The sequence below is a fragment of the Lissotriton helveticus genome, chromosome 6, assembly GCF_964261635.1.
Source record: "Lissotriton helveticus chromosome 6, aLisHel1.1, whole genome shotgun sequence".
Lineage (NCBI taxonomy): Eukaryota > Metazoa > Chordata > Amphibia > Caudata > Salamandridae > Lissotriton > Lissotriton helveticus.
This window is the reverse complement of record NC_136067.1, coordinates 736,727,703-736,748,074: the sequence shown is the minus strand read 5'-3', so window position 1 is coordinate 736,748,074 and position 20,372 is coordinate 736,727,703. Positions and strand designations below refer to the sequence as shown.

At 50.8% G+C, this 20,372-nt stretch overlaps 1 protein-coding gene across 1 annotated transcript in view; it reads left to right on the top strand.

Annotated features, from left to right (window-relative positions):
- Positions 1 to 20,372, top strand: part of UFL1 (UFM1 specific ligase 1) — a 428,808-nt gene that overhangs the window by 317,078 nt on the left and 91,358 nt on the right. Inside the window, exon 12 of the mRNA XM_078648232.1 lies at positions 9,842 to 9,964. Coding sequence (XP_078504358.1) covers positions 9,842 to 9,964 — 123 coding nt within the window. The remainder of the gene's footprint in view (positions 1 to 9,841; positions 9,965 to 20,372) is intronic.

Genomic DNA, 20,372 nt, shown 5'->3' with positions numbered 1-20,372 from the left:
AGTGTATGTGCGCCAGGCGCGCACTCATCATTTGCTCCCCCGACCCCCGCATCAGACTTGAAAGAAGGCCGCTCGCACACCACCATTTATCTGAGCCTCGGCATCAGACTTCAAAGGAAGCCGCTCCCTCGTCCCCCCCAAAGGAATGCGTTCCCGAACTTGCTGGCCTTGCTCTCGTGAGCCTTTATTTACTTGTTTTCATGGTCTTTTCTTCATCCAGCTCTCTCTTTCCTTACCTGTTTCTTCCCTTCTCTCTAGCTTTCAACGTTGTTGTTTCATATTGTTTGCCCTGGCTATTCTCTTCCATACAGGCTCACTTCTGTTGCTCGCTGCTTTTGCTCTTATGAATTTTGGCCTATCTCCAACCTCCTCCCTCGCTGATCTTGGATCTCGGCCCCCTCCTCCTCTTTCCTCTCTCCCTCGCCTCTCCCGCGCGTACTGTTCCTGTCTCCTATTCATTCAGCTTCCTCATCCAATTTACCACCCTCTCTTCATCTCGCAGACATACTTCCATTCTTGGCTAAGAAGATCATTGCAGTATTGATCTTTGCCTACTTGTCTCTCTTCATAACACATCCCATGCTTTGTTAATCAATGTTATATACATAACGAGGGTTTTGTTTACAGGTCTATTAAGAGGATACTTCACTCGGGGACACCACCACATCACTCTGGGACACTACCACAGCACTCTGGGACACCACCACATCACTCGGGGGCACCACCACATCACTCAGGGACACCACCACATCACTCAGGAATACCACCACATCACTCTGGGACACCACCACATCACTCTGGGACACCACCACATCACTCGGGGACACCACCACATCACTCAGGGGCACCACCACATCACTCAGGGGCACTACCACATCACTCAGGGGCCCTACCACATCACTCAGGAACACCACCACATCACTCAGGAACACCACCACATCACTCAGGGGCACCCCCACATCACTCGGGGGCACCCCCACATCACTCAGGGGCACCCCCACATCACTCAGGGGCACCCCCACATCACTCAGGGGCACCCCCACATCACTCAGGGGCACCCCCACATCACTCAGGGGCACCCCCACATCACATATTGTATTTTATGCACGCATTGCGGGTGGTCCCTGATCGAAGAGCGGCCACTCGCGCATTTTTAACCTTCCTTTGTCTCTGTCCGTTTTTACAGAGCTGATACTTACTTTTTGCCCAAACCTTACCTGTCCTCATTGCCTGCACGTTAAATTGCTAAACCCACCGCTGTTGGGCGGACCTTTACCCTGATCTATTTCCCGGTGTGGATTCACCGGTGGCGGCCATCTTGGGGCGGTCGGGGCTTACAGCGCGTTCTAGTCGTCAAAAGGACGCTAGACGCCTTTAAATGGAGGTCACGCTGACGCGCAGCGGGACCGCCGGACTATCGCCGGAGTTACGCCAGAGTTCAGCCCGTCTGCGCCCGTCCGCGCTAAGGACGGGCTGGACTCTGGCCCATCGTCCCTCCAATCTGAGGTACCTTTTTACTATTCTATGTCAGAGCTACTAGCCTTTAAGCCTGAGATCTTACCCTGTACCCACAAATTCTCTCCGGATGGTATTCGACACTCCTCTTGCTGTCATACGTGTGACTCTGCTGTTCTACCCCTTATGCTTCCCTTATCAGCACATAGGAGCAGTTTCAGCTCCTCTGAGAGTCCAATAATAAAGAACGGATTTTTGATTAATGCTAGATCCATTATTAAGAATAATATTGCCTTCCATGACTTTGTGACAGATAGGAAGCCGGAGTGGATGTTTGTTACTGAAACTTGGGCTTCTGAGTCTTCTGGCCACGATCTCTTAATGGCTATTCCTGAAGGGTATAATCTGTTTCGATACGATAGACTTAGACGTAGAGGTGGTGGATTGGCCATCCTTTGCAGTAGTGCTTTGCAATGCACGATTAAACCTTTGACTGTAGTCTCGGACTCTTTTGAGGCCCTACATTTTTCAATATTATGTGCTCCTTCAGTCTCTTTCTCTGGAATCCTTTTATATAGACCCCCGGGTTCCAGATCTTCGTTTACCGAGGATCTTTTTAGAATCCTTGAACCATATTTTGGTAACCCTCGCCTGTCCATTCTTGGAGACTTTAATTTCCATTTGGATAATTTGGAGGACCATGACTCCACCAGGCTGGTGGATGCGCTGGCGGCCTGTGATTGTATCCAACTTGTAAAGACTCCTACACATAGGGCGGGCCACATTTTGGACGGAGTCTTTACCAATGATGACAGACTATCTGTAGACACTCCGGTATCCTTAGTATGGTCTGATCATCTCGCCATTCCTCTTCAGATGACTTATTCTCTGGAAGGAAAGACCGACCCTTGCACCTTTACTAGAGGGCCAAAGAGGAGCTTCCAAAATTTTACGAGTGATGCCGTTGCACCATTTATAAACAAGGGCAGCTACTCTGCCTCAGGGGATGTGGATAAAGGAGCCGAACTATTCTCTGATTCGATCTCCAGGGCGGTGGATGAACTAGCTCCATTGTCCTATAGATACTCTGCGCGCCGTAAATCTACTGCTCCCTGGTATACGGAATCTCTTAGACTTCTACGACAGGGATGCAGAAGACAAGAGAGGAAATGGAGAAAAAACTGGGATCCACAGGATAGGGAACTACATAAGAAATTGCTAGTTGACTATAAGTCCTCGGTCATCAAAGAAAAACAGTTATATTTTACCAATCTCACTACCTCTCTTACTTCTTCTAGTGAGATATTTAAGATCGTGGACTCACTTTGTACTCTTCAGGTTCCGGATCCAGTAGTGGGCTCACAGGAGCTTTGTGACAACATATCAGAGTTCTTCTATAAGAAGATTGATGATATCTATACGGTTCTGGAAACGCAAATAACTAGTATGGATGATTCCTCTCTTCAAATTTTGAAGAGTTTGGAAGCCTGGTCGACTGACCATGTTAATACCTTAACGGATTTTCCGCCTCTTACTTTGGAAAAACTTGATAATATTCTTGATAGGATTAAATCCTCATCCCCTCTGGATCCATGTCCTCTGAAAATCCTGAAGGATTGCAGAGCCACTTTGTTGCCACCTTTGCTAGAGGTGATGAATGGATCTATCACCCAAGGCATCTTCCCTTTAGTGTGGAAGAGGGCGATAGTCAAGCCATTACTCAAGAAACCCACGCTGGACCCGGAACAGCTGAAAAATTTTAGACCTATTTCGCTGTTAGCCGCTCCCGCAAAAATACTTGAGTCTTACCTTAATTGTCATCTTTCCACTTTTCTAGACTCATCTGGGTATCTTGATGGATCCCAACATGGCTTTCGCAAAGTCCATAGTACGGAGTCTGCGCTGACCATGGTGGTAAATAATATCCGTATGAAGGTAGATGCTGGACATACTACGGTACTTGTTCTTTTGGACCTTACCGCAGCATTTGATACCCTGTCTCCCTCCATCTTAACATCTCGGTTGAGGGAGGCAGGGATCTCAGGTGTGGCTCTTAACCTCCTGCACTCTTCTTTACAACATAGAGAGCAGAGAGTCAAGCTCGGCGAATTTCTATCCCCTGTCAAATCCTTGCAATGTGGGGTGCCCCAAGGGTCGGCCTTGAGTCCGACCCTATTTAACATTTATGTTGCACCCCTTGCGAGGTTAGTAAAATCTCAGGGGATGGAAGTGGTGTCATACGCCGATGACACTCAAATTATGGTGTCATTAGCCCACTCAGTATCTACATCTGCCGCCAACTTCAGAACCTGTATGCAGACAGTGTCTGACTGGATGCTTCAGAATTCTCTGAAGTTGAACGGCGATAAAACCGAGATCCTGGTCTTTGGCAAGGACCAGGATATTTGGTCTACTGAGTGGTGGCCGTCTACGCTGGGAACTTGTCCATCTCCTTCCCAGTCAGCCAGGAATCTCGGCGTTATTTTCGACACCTCTCTGTCTATGACCCTACAGGTTAATCGCACGGTTGCTACCTGCTGGGGAGTTATAAAAATACTCAGGAGAATTCTTCATTATCTCTCTCTCCCAGCACGGAAGCAGATAGTAGTGGCATTGGTGGGCTCGAGGTTGGATTACTGCAATGTACTATATGCAGATGCCAACAAGGGGCTCACCCAGCGGCTACAAATTGTACAAAATGCTGCGGCCCGTTTTGTCCTAGCACTCCCAAATACTTCATCTGCCACTATGGCCAGAAGGACTCTTCACTGGCTTCCTATTCAACTGAGGATTTCCTTTAAAATTCTTTGCTTAGCCTATAGAGCTTTATCAGAAAGATCTACGCATCCGTTAAGCGCCTTGCTTACTCCCTATCAGCCGGGGAGAGCGCTTAGATCTGCTGAGTTGAATCTGTTGGTCGTCCCTCGAGCCAAAAGAGCACGATGGGGAGATAGGGCATTCTCAATTGTTGCACCAAAGTTGTGGAATTCTCTCCCCCAAGATATCAAGACACAGTCCTCTCTATCCTCTTTTAAAAAGGCCCTTAAAACCTGGTATTTCGTCAAGGCATACCCGCAATAGTTGTATAACTGCATAGCGGTATTTCTAACAGCTGTTACTGTTTGGTTATGCGCCTTGACGCCCATTGGGCTTAGTTGCGCCATATAAATTGCTTTTAATAATAATAATAATAACTCAGGGGCACCCCCACATCACTTAGGGGCACCCCCACATCACTTAGGGGCACCACCACATCACTCAGGGGCACCACTCAGGGGCACCACCACATCACTCAGGAACACCACCACATCACTCGGGGACACCACCACATCACTCGGGGACACCACCACATCACTCGGGGACACCACCACATCACTCTGGAGCACCACCACATCACTCTGGAGCACCACCACATCACTCGGGAGCACCACCACATCACTCGGGAGCACCACCACATCACTCGGGAGCACCACCACATCACTCGGGAGCACCACCACATCACTCGGGAGCACCACCACATCACTCGGGAGCACCACCACATCACTCGGGAGCACCACCACATCACTCGGGAGCACCACCACATCACTCGGGAGCACCACCACATCACTCGGGGACACCACCACATCACTCGGGGACACCACCACATCACTCGGGGGCACCTCCACATCACTCGGGGACACCTCCACATCACTCGGGGACACCTCCACATCACTCGGGGACACCTCCACATCACTCGGGGACACCTCCACATCACTCAGGAGCACCACCGCATCACTCGGGAGCACCACCGCATCACTCGGGAGCACCACCGCATCACTCTGCAGCACCACCACATCACTCTGCAGCACCACCACATCACTCTGGAGCACCACCACATCACTCTGGAGCACCACCACATCACTCTGGAGCACCACCACATCACTCTGGAGCACCACCACATCACTCTGGAGCACCACCACATCACTCTGGAGCACCACCACAGCACTCGGGAGCACCACCACATCACTCGGGAGCACCACCACATCACTCGGGAGCACCACCACATCACTCGGGAGCACCACCACATCACTCGGGAACAGCACCACATCACTCGGGAACAGCACCACATCACTCGGGAACAGCACCACATCACTCGGGAACAGCACCACATCACTCGGGAACAGCACCACATCACTCGGGAACAGCTCCACATCACTCGGGAACAGCACCACATCACTCGGGAACAGCACCACATCACTCAGGGACACCACCACATCACTCAGGGACACCAACACATCACTCATCACTCAGGGGCACCACCACATCACTCAGGGGCACCACTCAGGGGCAGCACCACATCACTCGGGGACACCTACCACATCACTCAGGAACACCACCACATCACTCAGTGACACCACCACATCACTCAGTGACACCACCACATCACTCAGTGACACCACCACATCACTCAGTGACACCACCACATCACTCAGGAACACCACCACATCACTCAAGAACACCACCACATCACTCAGGGACACCACCACATCACTCAGGGACACCACCACATCACTAACATCACTCAGGGACACCACCACATCACTCGGGGACACCACCACATCACTCGGGGACACCACCACATCATTCAGGGGCACCACCACATCATTCGGGAACACCACCACATCACTCGGGAACACCACCACATCACTCGGGAACACCACCACATCACTCGGGGACACCACCACATCACTCAGGGACACCAACACATCACTCAGGGACACCAACACATCACTCATCACTCAGGGGCACCACCACATCACTCAGGGACACCACTCAGGGGCAGCATCACTCGGGGACACCTACCACATCACTCAGGAACACCACCACATCACTCAGTGACACCACCACATCACTCAGTGACACCACCACATCACTCAGTGACACCACCACATCACTCAGTGACACCACCACATCACTCAGTGACACCACCACATCACTCAGGGACACCACCACATCACTCAGGGACACCACCACATCACTCAGGAACACCACCACATCACTCAGGGACACCACCACATCACTCAGGGACACCACCACATCACTAACATCACTCGGGGGCACCATCACATCACTCGGGGGCACCATCACATCACTCAGGGGCACCATCACATCACTCAGGGGCACCATCACATTACTCAGGGGCACCATCACATTACTCAGGGGCACCATCACATTACTCAGGGGCACATCACTAACATCACTCAGGAACACCACCACTTCACTCGGGGACACCACCACATCACTCAGGGGCACCACCACATCACTCAGGGGCACCACCACATCACTCAGGGGCACCACCACATCACTCAGGGGCACCACTCAGGGGCACCACCACATCACTCAGGAACACCACCACATCACTCGGGGACACCACCACATCACTCGGGGACACCACCACATCACTTGGGGACACCACCACATCACTCGGGGACACCACCACATCACTCGGGGACACCACCACATCACTCGGGGACACCACCACATCACTCGGGGACACCACCACATCACTCGGGGACACCTCCACATCACTCGGGACACCTCCACATCACTCGGGACACCTCCACATCACTCGGGACACCTCCACATCACTCGGGACACCTCCACATCACTCGGGACACCTCCACATCACTCGGGGACACCTCCACATCACTCGGGGACACCTCCACATCACTCGGGGACACCTCCGCATCACTCAGGAGCACCACCGCATCACTCAGGGGCACCACCGCATCACTCAGGGGCACCACCGCATCACTCACGGGCACCACCACATCACTCGGGAGCACCACCACATCACTCGGGAGCACCACCACATCACTCGGGAGCACCACCACATCACTCGGGAGCACCACCACATCACTCGGGAGCACCACCACATCACTCGGGAGCACCACCACATCACTCGGGAGCACCACCACATCACTCGGGAGCACCACCACATCACTCGGGAGCACCACCACATCACTCGGGAGCACCACCACATCACTCGGGAGCACCACCACATCACTCGGGAGCACCACCACATCACTCGGGAGCACCACCACATCACTCGGGAGCACCACCACATCACTCTGGAGCACCACCACATCACTCTGGAGCACCACCACATCACTCGGGAGCACCACCACATCCCTCGGGAGCACCACCACATCCCTCGGGAGCACCACCACATCCCTCGGGAGCACCACCACATCACTCGGGAACACCACCACATCACTCGGGAACACCACCACATCACTCGGGAACACCACCACATCACTCGGGAACAAGACCACATCACTCGGGAACAGCACCACATCACTCGGGAACAGCACCACATCACTCGGGAACAGCACCACATCACTCGGGAGCACCACCACATCACTCGGGAGCACCACCACATCACTCGGGAACAGCACCACATCACTCGGGAACAGCACCACATCACTCGGGAACAGCACCACATCACTCGGGAACAGCACCACATCACTCGGGAACAGCACCACATCACTCGGGAACAGCACCACATCACTCGGGAACAGCACCACATCACTCGGGAACAGCACCACATCACTCGGGAACAGCACCACATCACTCAGGGACACCACCACATCACTCAGGGACACCAACACATCACTCATCACTCAGGGGCACCACCACATCACTCAGGGGCACCACTCAGGGGCAGCACCACATCACTCGGGGACACCTACCACATCACTCAGGAACACCACCACATCACTCAGTGACACCACCACATCACTCAGTGACACCACCACATCACTCAGGGACACCACCACATCACTCAGGGACACCAACACATCACTCAGGGACACCAACACCTCATCACTCAGGAACACCACCACATCACTCAGGGACACCAACACCTCATCACTCAGGAACACCACCACATCACTCAGGGACACCACCACATCACTCAGGGACACCACCACATCACTAACATCACTCAGGGACACCACCACATCACTCTGGGACACCACCACATCATTCAGGGGCACCACCACATCATTCGGGAACATCACCACATCACTCTGGGACACCACCACATCACTCGGGGACACCACCACATCACTCGGGGACACCACCACATCACTCGGGGGCACCAACACATCACTCGGGGGCACCAACACATCACTCGGGGGCACCAACACATCACTCGGGGGCACCAACACATCACTCGGGGGCACCAACACATCACTCGGGGGCACCATCACATTAGTCAGGGGCACCATCACATTACTCAGGGGCACCATCACATTAGTCAGGGGCACCATCACATTACTCAGGGGCACCATCACATTACTCAGGGGCACATCACTAACATCACTCGGGGACACCACTACATCACTCGGGGACACCACCACATCACTCGGGGACACCACCACATCATTCAGGAACACCACCACATCACGCTGGAACACCACCACATCACGCTGGAACACCACCACATCACGCTGGAACACCACCACATCACGCTGGAACACCACCACATCACGCTGGAACACCACCACATCACTCTGGAACACCACCACATCACTCTGGAACACCACCACATCACTCTGGAACACCACCACATCACTCTGGAACACCACCACATCACTCGGCGACACCACCACATCACTCGGGGGCACCACCACATCACTCGGGGGCACCACTCAGGGGCACCACCACATCACTCTGGGACACCAACACATCACTCTGGGACACCAACACATCACTCTGGGACACCACCACATCACTCTGGGACACCACCACATCACTCTGGGACACCACCACATCACTCTGGGACACCACCACATCACTCTGGGACACCACCACATCACTCTGGGACACCACCACATGACTCGGAGACACCACCACATGACTCGGGGACACCACCACATCACTCAGCCCAACCACATCATCACTCAGCACCGCAACAGCACTGTCCTTGCTTGCTACCAACAAGTATTGCCATAGCCAATAGGACTCGCATTAGGAAAGTGTAAGCTATTGGCTTTGTGGATAACAACGCTATTAATTTAGATATTTTGAAATCAAACACATATTTAAAAAATGTGTCATTTACAATACCAATAGCTCACACTTTCCTAATACGAGACCTATTGCATTGCAAATGCTTGTTTGTGTTGTTGGTGGGCGACCTGCATTTCTAGTTTCGTTGCTCAATAACTCATGTTGTCTTATTGATTTTGAGCTTGTGTAACACGCACTTCTCTAAAACACGCTGTCATAATAAATACTCAACACTGAATGCTTGGCACTGAGGCAAGGATCCTCGTGTTCTTCATTTGAGTGCTTACATGAACCTTTTTCAGAATGACTAATTTGAACATTTTATCACTAGAGGGCAGTGGCAGCACGAGATCAGGAGGCTGGGGAAATGCAAGAGAAATCAAGATTAAGAAAAGCAAGAAAAAAGGGAGAAAAGACGACGACAGCGACGAGGAGTCAGTGACAACGAACACAGGTTGGTACATTTTCTCCTTAGCCTCTCCGGTTGACTTTGCGATTTATTTGGCTGACGAGCTTCACCATCCATTTCTATTTCGTTTTTGCATTCAGCCTTCTACTCTTTGCTTAGAATTCGATAAGGATTCTTCTTTACCTTTTCTGTGTGCTTGTCTATTATTCTGCAACCTTGTATGCTTTATGCTGCCTTTAAAGGGGAGCGCGCTTTGGTAATGAGGGAGCATTGAAAAGGGTGTCGGGGTAAAACGAAACAAGCATTAGAAATGCCATAGGTCTCGCATATTTTTTGATTTAGAGCTATTGGCGTTGTAAATGGCAATGTTTTTAACCCATATGTAAGCACTCCACTGCCAACAACACACACAAATAAACGAGCACTAGCCACCAATGTCCACTGAAACAGGTGTGAGAAAGAAGCGGGCAGAACAGCACAAGTGGATGCTGGTGTGTGTGTGTCCGTCGCGTCGTCCGACCTTTAACTCTGAACGTACTTGCACGAAAGGAAGTGGATGCTAAGAAAACACCTGCTTATTGAAAGAAAAGGGCAAGCGCCCAACTGAAAGAAGATGCGCTTCAAGGGAAAGTGCATCAACAGATGAACCTTATATGTATGGCATGTGTTAAGTGCATTCACAGTTGGAGGTGCACGTCAGCCACATGTGTTTGGTGCTAGACGTGCCATACGCCGCTAAGCACGCACTGCGTGTACAATCAGATTGTATTAGTAGCGCAAGGCACCTGCGGTTCTCACTGCCAGACTTTGATTGTGAAAGATAAGTGCACCAAGGATAGCGTAGATTTCACCGGAAGGAAAGCTTCGCAGCGATTCTGGGAATCAGACTCGCTCCCACCTGGGAAAGACTGACTTGGGGACATATTTTAATCGATAACACAGAGTGACAACCACCCCTTTTGATTATTTAACAGGAGGAGACACTGCTGCACATCCGGACAGGTGTCCCTGTACTTTCATTATACTGTCCTGCTAATATTAACACAGAATTACACCAGACACGTAAAAAAATATCACTGCAAATCAGTTTCAAATGCAGGAAAGGTGAAAATGCAAAGAGGAGAATCTTATGACAGGTCCCACCTGCAGTGGTGGCTCCTACGCTGAGGCGGAGTAGCGTCTCCACACTGCTATTTGAGCAATGTAAAAAATACAAATAAAATAATAATAATAAGACATAATATTTTTAGGGCTCGGCATCGAGCCCTATTGCAGTTGAGTTCGCTCTCAAGGGAGGACAGAGCGGTGCACGAGCCTACCAGGGTCTGTGGACGCGCACACACACAGGCAGGCAGGCACGCCCCAGACACACATAGACAGACAGAGACACGCACACACACACACACACACACACACACCCTCCCTTCCTCTCTGCCCACTCCCTCTCTGCCGCCCCCCCCCCCTACCCCCACTCACTGGGCTCTTTCCCTCCAGCGGGTCAGTCACGGCAGCAGGCAGACTCGGTGTCTTCTCGGGGATCTTCAGCTGATGTGCACGCCCACGCTGCGTCACGTGCGCGCCCACCACGCTGTTTTCAAGCCCGTTGATCCTCAGCTTGGTATATACTTTGGCTATGGACAATTAGACCACCGTTTTGCTCCGTCAATCATGTTTTCTTGGGCTGCGGTGTCTACAAGGCAAGGGGGCAGTGCACTGCACATGGATTTATCCTCGTCACGCCAATCGGTATTGTTTAATTTTATTTCTTTCGATCAGCATGTTTTTTGTAATCTCTGGGAGAGCCGACGCTGGGACTTGAACCCCATTCCACAGTGTCAAAGTCCGGACACGGAGTGAAAGAACACCCACTATACTCAGTTACCATGAGGTGGCGATATCTGCCACTCACTTTCCTCACTGCACCTTTGTGTTAGCCACGATGATCATAATCATTTCTATCCACTTCCATAATAGGCTTGTATTTTCAAAGATATCCTCTAATACTGAAAAGAAATTAGGGCAATAAATATCTATACAGCAGCGTACATAAACACAAAATGTCATGACATTTTGCACACTGTTGCAGGTCCGCTGTAGTCAAGGAGATTGTCTTCTGAGAAGTGTTTACATCCTCAAAATGACTTTCCAGTGTAGAGGACCATTGGTGCACCTGCTTATCTGGCAATATGCATAAGGATTACTACCTATCTCACTAATATTTTATCTTCGTAAATAGTTTGTTCACAGTACATTGTAAATTGTTTTCACATCATGGGAGCTCTAAAAATTGAATTTTGTTCATCGCTTCTAAATGAGGCGCTTTTTTTGCATTCTTCGACAATGCTTTCAAACTAATTTCTGCTACTGCGGTAGATGGATGGCACTCCGGAGAATATTGTGTTGATCGGTATAGCTCTATAAGCCGTGCGCGCCCCTGGTGACCCTCACGCCCGACCCCAGGTCTGCCCAGTAGAACGGCGCTCACTTTATCCCTCTGTGAGGCAGAAGGTGAGTGTGAGTGCAGAGTGCGCAGAGTGAGTGTGAAGTAGTGAGTGCAGAGTGAGTGTGGAGAGTGAGTGTGGAGAGTGAGTGTGGAGAGTGAGTGTGCAGAGTAGTGTGTGTGCAGAGTAGTGAGTGTGCAGAGTAGTGAGTGTGCAGAGTAGTGAGTGTGCCGAGTAGTGAGTGTGCCGAGTAGTGAGTGTGCCGAGTAGTGAGTGTGCCGAGTAGTGAGTGTGCCGAGTAGTGAGTGTGCCGAGTAGTGAGTGTGCCGAGTAGTGAGTGTGCCGAGTAGTGAGTGTGCCGAGTAGTGAGTAGTGAGTGCAGAGTAGTGAGTAGTGAGTGCAGAGTAGTGAGTGCAGAGTAGTGAGTGCAGAGTGCAGAGTAGTGAGTGCAGAGTGCAGAGTAGTGAGTGCAGAGTGCAGAGTAGTGAGTGCAGAGTGCAGAGTAGTGAGTGCAGAGTGCAGAGTAGTGAGTGCAGAGTAGTGAGTGCAGAGTGCAGACTAGTGAGTGCAGAGTGCAGAGTAGTGAGTGCAGAGTGCAGAGTAGTGAGTGCAGAGTGCAGAGTAGTGAGTGCAGAGTGCAGAGTAGTGAGTGCAGAGTAGTGAGTGCAGAGTAGTGAGTGCAGAGTAGTGAGTGCAGAGTAGTGAGTGCAGAGTAGTGAGTGCAGAGTAGTGAGTGCAGAGTAGTGAGTGCAGAGTGCAGAGTAGTGAGTGCAGAGTGCAGAGTAGTGAGTGCAGAGTAGTGAGTGCAGAGTAGTGAGTGCAGAGTAGTGAGTGCAGAGTAGTGAGTGCAGAGTAGTGAGTGCAGAGTAGTGAGTGCAGAGTAGTGAGTGCAGAGTAGTGAGTGCAGGGTGCAGGGTAGTGAGTGCAGAGTGCAGGGTAGTGAGTGCAGAGTGCAGGGTAGTGAGTGCAGAGTGCAGGGTAGTGAGTGCAGGGTAGTGAGTGCAGGGTAGTGAGTGCAGGGTAGTGAGTGCAGGGTAGTGAGTGCAGAGTGCAGAGTAGTGAGTGCAGAGTGCAGAGTAGTGAGTGCAGAGTGCAGAGTAGTGAGTGCAGAGTAGTGAGTGCAGAGTAGTGAGTGCAGAGTAGTGAGTGCAGAGTAGTGAGTGCAGAGTAGTGAGTGCAGAGTAGTGAGTGCAGAGTAGTGAGTGCAGAGTGCAGGGTAGTGAGTGCAGGGTAGTGAGTGCAGAGTGCAGAGTAGTGAGTGCAGGGTAGTGAGTGCAGAGTGCAGAGTAGTGAGTGCAGGGTAGTGAGTAGTGAGTGCAGAGTAGTGAGTGCAGAGTAGTGAGTGCAGAGTAGTGAGTGCAGAGTAGTGAGTGCAGAGTAGTGAGTGCAGAGTAGTGAGTGCAGAGTAGTGAGTGCAGAGTAGTGAGTGCAGAGTAGTGAGTGCAGAGTAGTGAGTGCAGAGTAGTGAGTGCAGAGTGCAGAGTAGTGAGTGCAGAGTCCAGAGTAGTGAGTGCAGAGTGCAGAGTAGTGAGTGCAGAGTGCAGAGTAGTGAGTGCAGAGTGCAGAGTAGTGAGTGCAGAGTGCAGAGTAGTGAGTGCAGAGTGCAGAGTAGTGAGTGCAGAGTAGTGAGTGCAGAGTGCAGAGTAGTGAGTGCAGAGTGCAGAGTAGTGAGTGCAGAGTAGTGAGTGCAGAGTAGTGAGTGCAGAGTAGTGAGTGCAGAGTAGTGAGTGCAGAGTAGTGAGTGCAGAGTAGTGAGTGCAGAGTAGTGAGTGCAGAGTAGTGAGTGCAGAGTAGTGAGTGCAGAGTAGTGAGTGCAGAGTAGTGAGTGCAGAGTAGTGAGTGCAGAGTAGTGAGTGCAGAGTAGTGAGTGCAGAGTGCAGAGTAGTGAGTGCAGAGTAGTGAGTGCAGAGTGCAGAGTAGTGAGTGCAGAGTAGTGAGTGCAGAGTAGTGAGTGCAGAGTAGTGAGTGCAGAGTAGTGAGTGCAGAGTGCAGAGTAGTGAGTGCAGAGTATACTCGTACAGAGTAGTGAGTGCAGTCACAGAGTGCAGAGTAGTGAGTGCAGAGTGCAGAGTAGTGAGTGCAGAGTAGTGAGTGCAGAGTAGTGAGTGCAGAGTAGTGAGTGCAGAGTAGTGAGTGCAGAGTAGTGAGTGCAGAGTAGTGAGTGCAGAGTAGTGAGTGCAGAGTGCAGAGTAGTGAGTGCAGAGTGCAGAGTAGTGAGTGCAGAGTGCAGAGTAGTGAGTGCAGAGTGCAGAGTAGTGAGTGCAGAGTAGTGAGTGCAGAGTAGTGAGTGCAGAGTAGTGAGTGCAGAGTAGTGAGTGCAGAGTAGTGAGTGCAGAGTAGTGAGTGCAGAGTAGTGAGTGCAGAGTAGTGAGTGCAGAGTGCAGAGTAGTGAGTGCAGAGTGCAGAGTAGTGAGTGCAGAGTGCAGAGTAGTGAGTGCAGAGTGCAGAGTAGTGAGTGCAGAGTAGTGAGTGCAGAGTAGTGAGTGCAGAGTAGTGAGTGCAGAGTAGTGAGTGCAGAGTGCAGAGTAGTGAGTGCAGAGTGCAGAGTAGTGAGTGCAGAGTGCAGAGTAGTGAGTGCAGAGTGCAGAGTAGTGAGTGCAGAGTAGTGAGTGCAGAGTGCAGAGTAGTGAGTGCAGAGTGCAGAGTAGTGAGTGCAGAGTAGTGAGTGCAGAGTGCAGAGTAGTGAGTGCAGAGTAGTGAGTGCAGAGTGCAGAGTAGTGAGTGCAGAGTGCAGAGTAGTGAGTGCAGAGTGCAGAGTAGTGAGTGCAGAGTAGTGAGTGCAGAGTAGTGAGTGCAGAGTAGTGAGTGCAGAGTAGTGAGTGCAGAGTAGTGAGTGCAGAGTAGTGAGTGCAGAGTAGTGAGTGCAGAGTGCAGAGTAGTGAGTGCAGAGTAGTGAGTGCAGAGTAGTGAGTGCAGAGTAGTGAGTGCAGAGTAGTGAGTGCAGAGTGCAGAGTAGTGAGTGCAGAGTAGTGAGTGCAGAGTAGTGAGTGCAGAGTAGTGAGTGCAGAGTAGTGAGTGCAGAGTAGTGAGTGCAGAGTAGTGAGTGCAGAGTAGTGAGTGCAGAGTAGTGAGTGCAGAGTAGTGAGTGCAGAGTAGTGAGTGCAGAGTAGTGAGTTCAGAGTAGTGAGTGCAGAGTAGTGAGTGCAGAGTAGTGAGTGCAGAGTGCAGAGTAGTGAGTGCAGAGTAGTGAGTGCAGAGTAGTGAGTGCAGAGTAGTGAGTGCAGAGTAGTGAGTGCAGAGTGCAGAGTAGTGAGTGCAGAGTGCAGAGTGCAGAGTAGTGAGTGCAGAGTGCATAGTATTGAGTGCAGAGTAGTGAGTGCAGAGTGCAGAGTAGTGAGTGCAGAGTGCAGAGTAGTGAGTGCAGAGTGCAGAGTAGTGAGTGCAGAGTAGTGAGTGCAGAGTAGTGAGTGCAGAGTAGTGAGTGCAGAGTAGTGAGTGCAGAGTGCAGAGTAGTGAGTGCAGAGTGCAGAGTAGTGAGTGCAGAGTGCAGAGTAGTGAGTGCAGAGTAGTGAGTGCAGAGTGCAGAGTAGTGAGTGCAGAGTGCAGAGTAGTGAGTGCAGAGTGCAGAGTAGTGAGTGCAGAGTAGTGAGTGCAGAGTGCAGAGTAGTGAGTGCAGAGTAGTGAGTGCAGAGTAGTGAGTGCAGAGTAGTGAGTGCAGAGTAGTGAGTGCAGAGTAGTGAGTGCAGAGTAGTGAGTGCAGAGTAGTGAGTGCAGAGTAGTGAGTGCAGAGTAGTGAGTGCAGAGTAGTGAGTGCAGAGTAGTGAGTGCAGAGTAGTGAGTGCAGAGTAGTGAGTGCAGAGTGCAGAGTAGTGAGTGCAGAGTGCAGAGTGCAGAGTAGTGAGTGCAGAGTGCATAGTATTGAGTGCAGAGTAGTGAGTGCAGAGTGCAGAGTAGTGAGTGCAGAGTGCAGAGTAGTGAGTGCAGAGTGCAGAGTAGTGAGTGCAGAGTGCAGAGTAGTGAGTGCAGAGTAGTGAGTGCAGAGTGCAGAGTAGTGAGTGCAGAGTGCAGAGTAGTGAGTGCAGAGTAGTGAGTGCAGAGTAGTGAGTGCAGAGTAGTGAGTGCAGGGTAGTGAGTGCAGGGTAGTGAGTGCAGAGTGCAGAGTAGTGAGTGCAGAGTGCAGAGTAGTGAGTGCAGAGTGCAGAGTAGTGAGTGCAGAGTGCAGAGTAGTGAGTGCAGAGTAGTGAGTGCAGAGTGCAGAGTAGTGAGTGCAGAGTGCAGAGTAGTGAGTGCAGAGTGCAGAGTAGTGAGTGCAGAGTGCAGAGTAGTGAGTGCAGAGTAGTGAGTGCAGAGTGCAGAGTAGTGAGTGCAGAGTAGTGAGTGCAGAGTAGTGAGTGCAGAGTAGTGAGTGCAGAGTAGTGAGTGCAGAGTGCAGAGTAGTGAGTGCAGAGTGCAGAGTAGTGAGTGCAGAGTAGTGAGTGCAGAGTAGTGAGTGCAGAGTAGTGAGTGCAGAGTAGTGAGTGCAGAGTGCAGAGTAGTGAGTGCAGAGTAGTGAGTGCAGAGTGCAGAGTAGTGAGTGCAGAGTGCAGAGTAGTGAGTGCAGAGTAGTGAGTGCAGAGTAGTGAGTGCAGAGTAGTGAGTGCAGAGTAGTGAGTGCAGAGTGCAGAGTAGTGAGTGCAGAGTGCAGAGTGCAGAGTAGTGAGTGCAGAGTGCATAGTATTGAGTGCAGAGTAGTGAGTGCAGAGTGCAGAGTAGTGAGTGCAGAGTGCAGAGTAGTGAGTGCAGAGTGCAGAGTAGTGAGTGCAGAGTAGTGAGTGCAGAGTAGTGAGTGCAGAGTAGTGAGTGCAGAGTAGTGAGTGCAGAGTGCAGAGTAGTGAGTGCAGAGTGCAGAGTAGTGAGTGCAGAGTGCAGAGTAGTGAGTGCAGAGTAGTGAGTGCAGAGTAGTGAGTGCAGAGTAGTGAGTGCAGAGTAGTGAGTGCAGAGTGCAGAGTAGTGAGTGCAGAGTAGTGAGTGCAGAGTAGTGAGTGCAGAGTAGTGAGTGCAGAGTAGTGAGTGCAGAGTAGTGAGTGCAGAGTAGTGAGTGCAGAGTGCAGAGTAGTGAGTGCAGAGTAGTGAGTGCAGAGTAGTGAGTGCAGAGTAGTGAGTGCAGAGTAGTGAGTGCAGAGTGCAGAGTAGTGAGTGCAGAGTGCAGAGTAGTGAGTGCAGAGTGCAGAGTAGTGAGTGCAGAGTAGTGAGTGCAGAGTAGTGAGTGCAGAGTAGTGAGTGCAGAGTAGTGAGTGCAGAGTAGTGAGTGCAGAGTAGTGAGTGCAGAGTAGTGAGTGCAGAGTAGTGAGTGCAGGGTAGTGAGTGCAGAGTGCAGAGTAGTGAGTGCAGAGTGCAGAGTAGTGAGTGCAGAGTGCAGAGTAGTGAGTGCAGAGTGCAGAGTAGTGAGTGCAGCGTGCAGAGTAGTGAGTGCAGAGTGCAGAGTAGTGAGTGCAGAGTGCAGAGTAGTGAGTGCAGAGTGCAGAGTAGTGAGTGCAGAGTGCAGAGTAGTGAGTGCAGAGTGCAGAGTGCAGAGTAGTGAGTGCAGAGTAGTGAGTGCAGAATGCAGAGTGCTGTGTGCTGTTGAGTGCAGAGTGAGTGTGCAGAGTAGTGAGTGCAGAGTAGTGAGTGCAGAATGCAGAGTGCTGTGTGCTGTTGAGTGCAGAGTGAGTGTGCAGAGCAGTGAGTGCAGAATGCTGTGTGCTGTTGAGTGCAGAGTGCTGTGTGCTGTTGAGTGCAGAGTGCTGTGTGCTGTTGAGTGCAGAGTGCTGTGTGCTGTTGAGTGCAGAGTGCTGTGTGCTGTTGAGTGCAGAGTGCTGTGTGCTGTTGAGTGCAGAGTGCTGTGTGCTGTTGAGTGCAGAGTGCTGTGTGCTGTTGAGTGCAGAGTGCTGTGTATTGGCAATGTAAATGACAATGTCATTTGTTTATGATTTAAAGAAAAAAAAAGAAATGTCATGAGCAATGCCAATAGCTCTTCCTTTAATGATGCCGAGACCATTGCATTGTAAATGCTTGTTATATTTATGCGAACAATTGTAGCCGGGGCGGGGCTGTTCACAGTGTGGAGTGGTTTTTGCAACTCCCATAGGGCCCCCCTGGGGCCGGCCAAATAATCAAGCACACTTAGCATGTTCTTCACTGGGCTGTTTTGCACAGCCCAGTGGAGAACACGTCCAGGCTCCCTGGTACTGCTTGAGCGGTCAAACAAGTCGCACAGACCAATCCCGATGCTGCTCATACAGCGCCGTGATTGGCTGGGAGCCTGGGCGATTCCAGCGCCGCAGAGTGAGGACCGAGAAGAGGTGGTGGTGGCGGTAAAGAAGGTAAGTTAAAAAAAATAATAATTTTATCCAACCCCACCCTGCCCCTGCACTGAAGCAGCTGCCACTGCCCACCTGTCGAGGTATTCTGTAGAAGACCTTTAGCGCTACCTGCGAGCCCACAAGAAACCATATGGCAGATGTACCTAGGCCAGAAACATGGTCATACTTGTTTCATCTACTGCTATTATTATGTGCAGCGGGTGACTGAACTATGTAGAAAGGCCAGTAGGGTTGGGACCCATTGATTGACATGCTGGACAAGAAGCAATAACTCTGGTCTCCAAGTTTTTGAGTGGGACTTGCCAGCTTCCATTCAGCCAGGAAACGTCCTTGAAGAGGATGAAGTCACTGGTCTGCGTCTGCATAAGTCATTAGGTGGGCTAGACTCATCTACCTGCTCATATTCCCTGTCAAACATAGTTTGCATCAGTCACCGATAAGAAAATCATTTTATTACCCAGACCTAAGACACTTAAAAAACATAGCATTTGGTTACTTGTGTACACGTGTGGCCCACTGATCTTTTGACCTCACTGCTGTTCAGGTAAGTTGCAGATTTCTAAGAGGCCAGGAGCAACTCCAAACCCCAGTGCTTAGCACCCATTGAACCAAAAAAAAATGCTACATGGTCAACTTTTGGCACATACACGGAAGAAGAAATTGGCAAACTGCTCAGCACCCTGAAACCATCCAATCCCCTCACGGACCCCCTTCCTGCTACCGCAGTAAAAGACTTTACCCCTGTGCTTCTCCCTCTCTGGACTAAAATTATCAACAGCTCTCTCCAACAAGGAAGCATACCTGACTCTCTCAAAGTTGAACAAGTCACACCTCTTCTAAAGAAACCTACAGCCGACCCCTCTGATCTCAACAATTACCGTCCCATTACCAATATTCCCACTCTCGCCAAACTGCTGGAAAAATGCGCACAACTACAATTGACTAAACACATTGAACAATTTGATCTCCTCAATCCCCACCAGTCAGGCTTCCGAGCAGGACACAGTACAGAAACTGCTATGACTCACATAATTGACGACGCACTTCAAATGCTAGACCAAAACGACACCTGCCTCCTCATCCTTCTTGATCTCTCTTCAGCATTCGACACCGTTAAACATGAGAATTTACTAAAACTACTAAACACAAGAATGGGTTTATCTGGAACTGTTCTCAAGTGGTTCACTTCCTTTCTTCACAACAGGTCTCAGAAATTCAAGAGCAACAACCTGATGTCCTCGCCCATACCTGTAACACTAGGCGTCCCCCAAGGATCCTCTCTATCCCCAACTCTGTTCAACCTAGTTATGGAACCTCTGACCACCTTGCTACAAGCATCCAATGTACACTTTCACATGTACGCCGATGACACCCAACTTTATCTCAAATTACAATCCCCCAAAGACATCCTGCTCCTGAACTCAACGATCAGAAGCACCCAATCCTGGCTGGCCGATAATCATCTCAAACTCAATGCTCTGAAAACAGAGTTCCTTCTGATCTCACCTCCAGCGAAGATCTCCACCACTCAAATCTGGCTTAAACACCTAACCGCACTCAATGTCCAACCCACCATCGTGGACTCAGCAAAATCTTTAGGCATAACACTCGACACCAATCTCAACATGCAGCAACATATCAGCAAGGCAACAAAGGGAGCGAACTTCCAAATCAATACGCTGAGGAAACTTAAACCCTTCCTCCCAGCCAAAGACTTCCAAACCGCAGTAC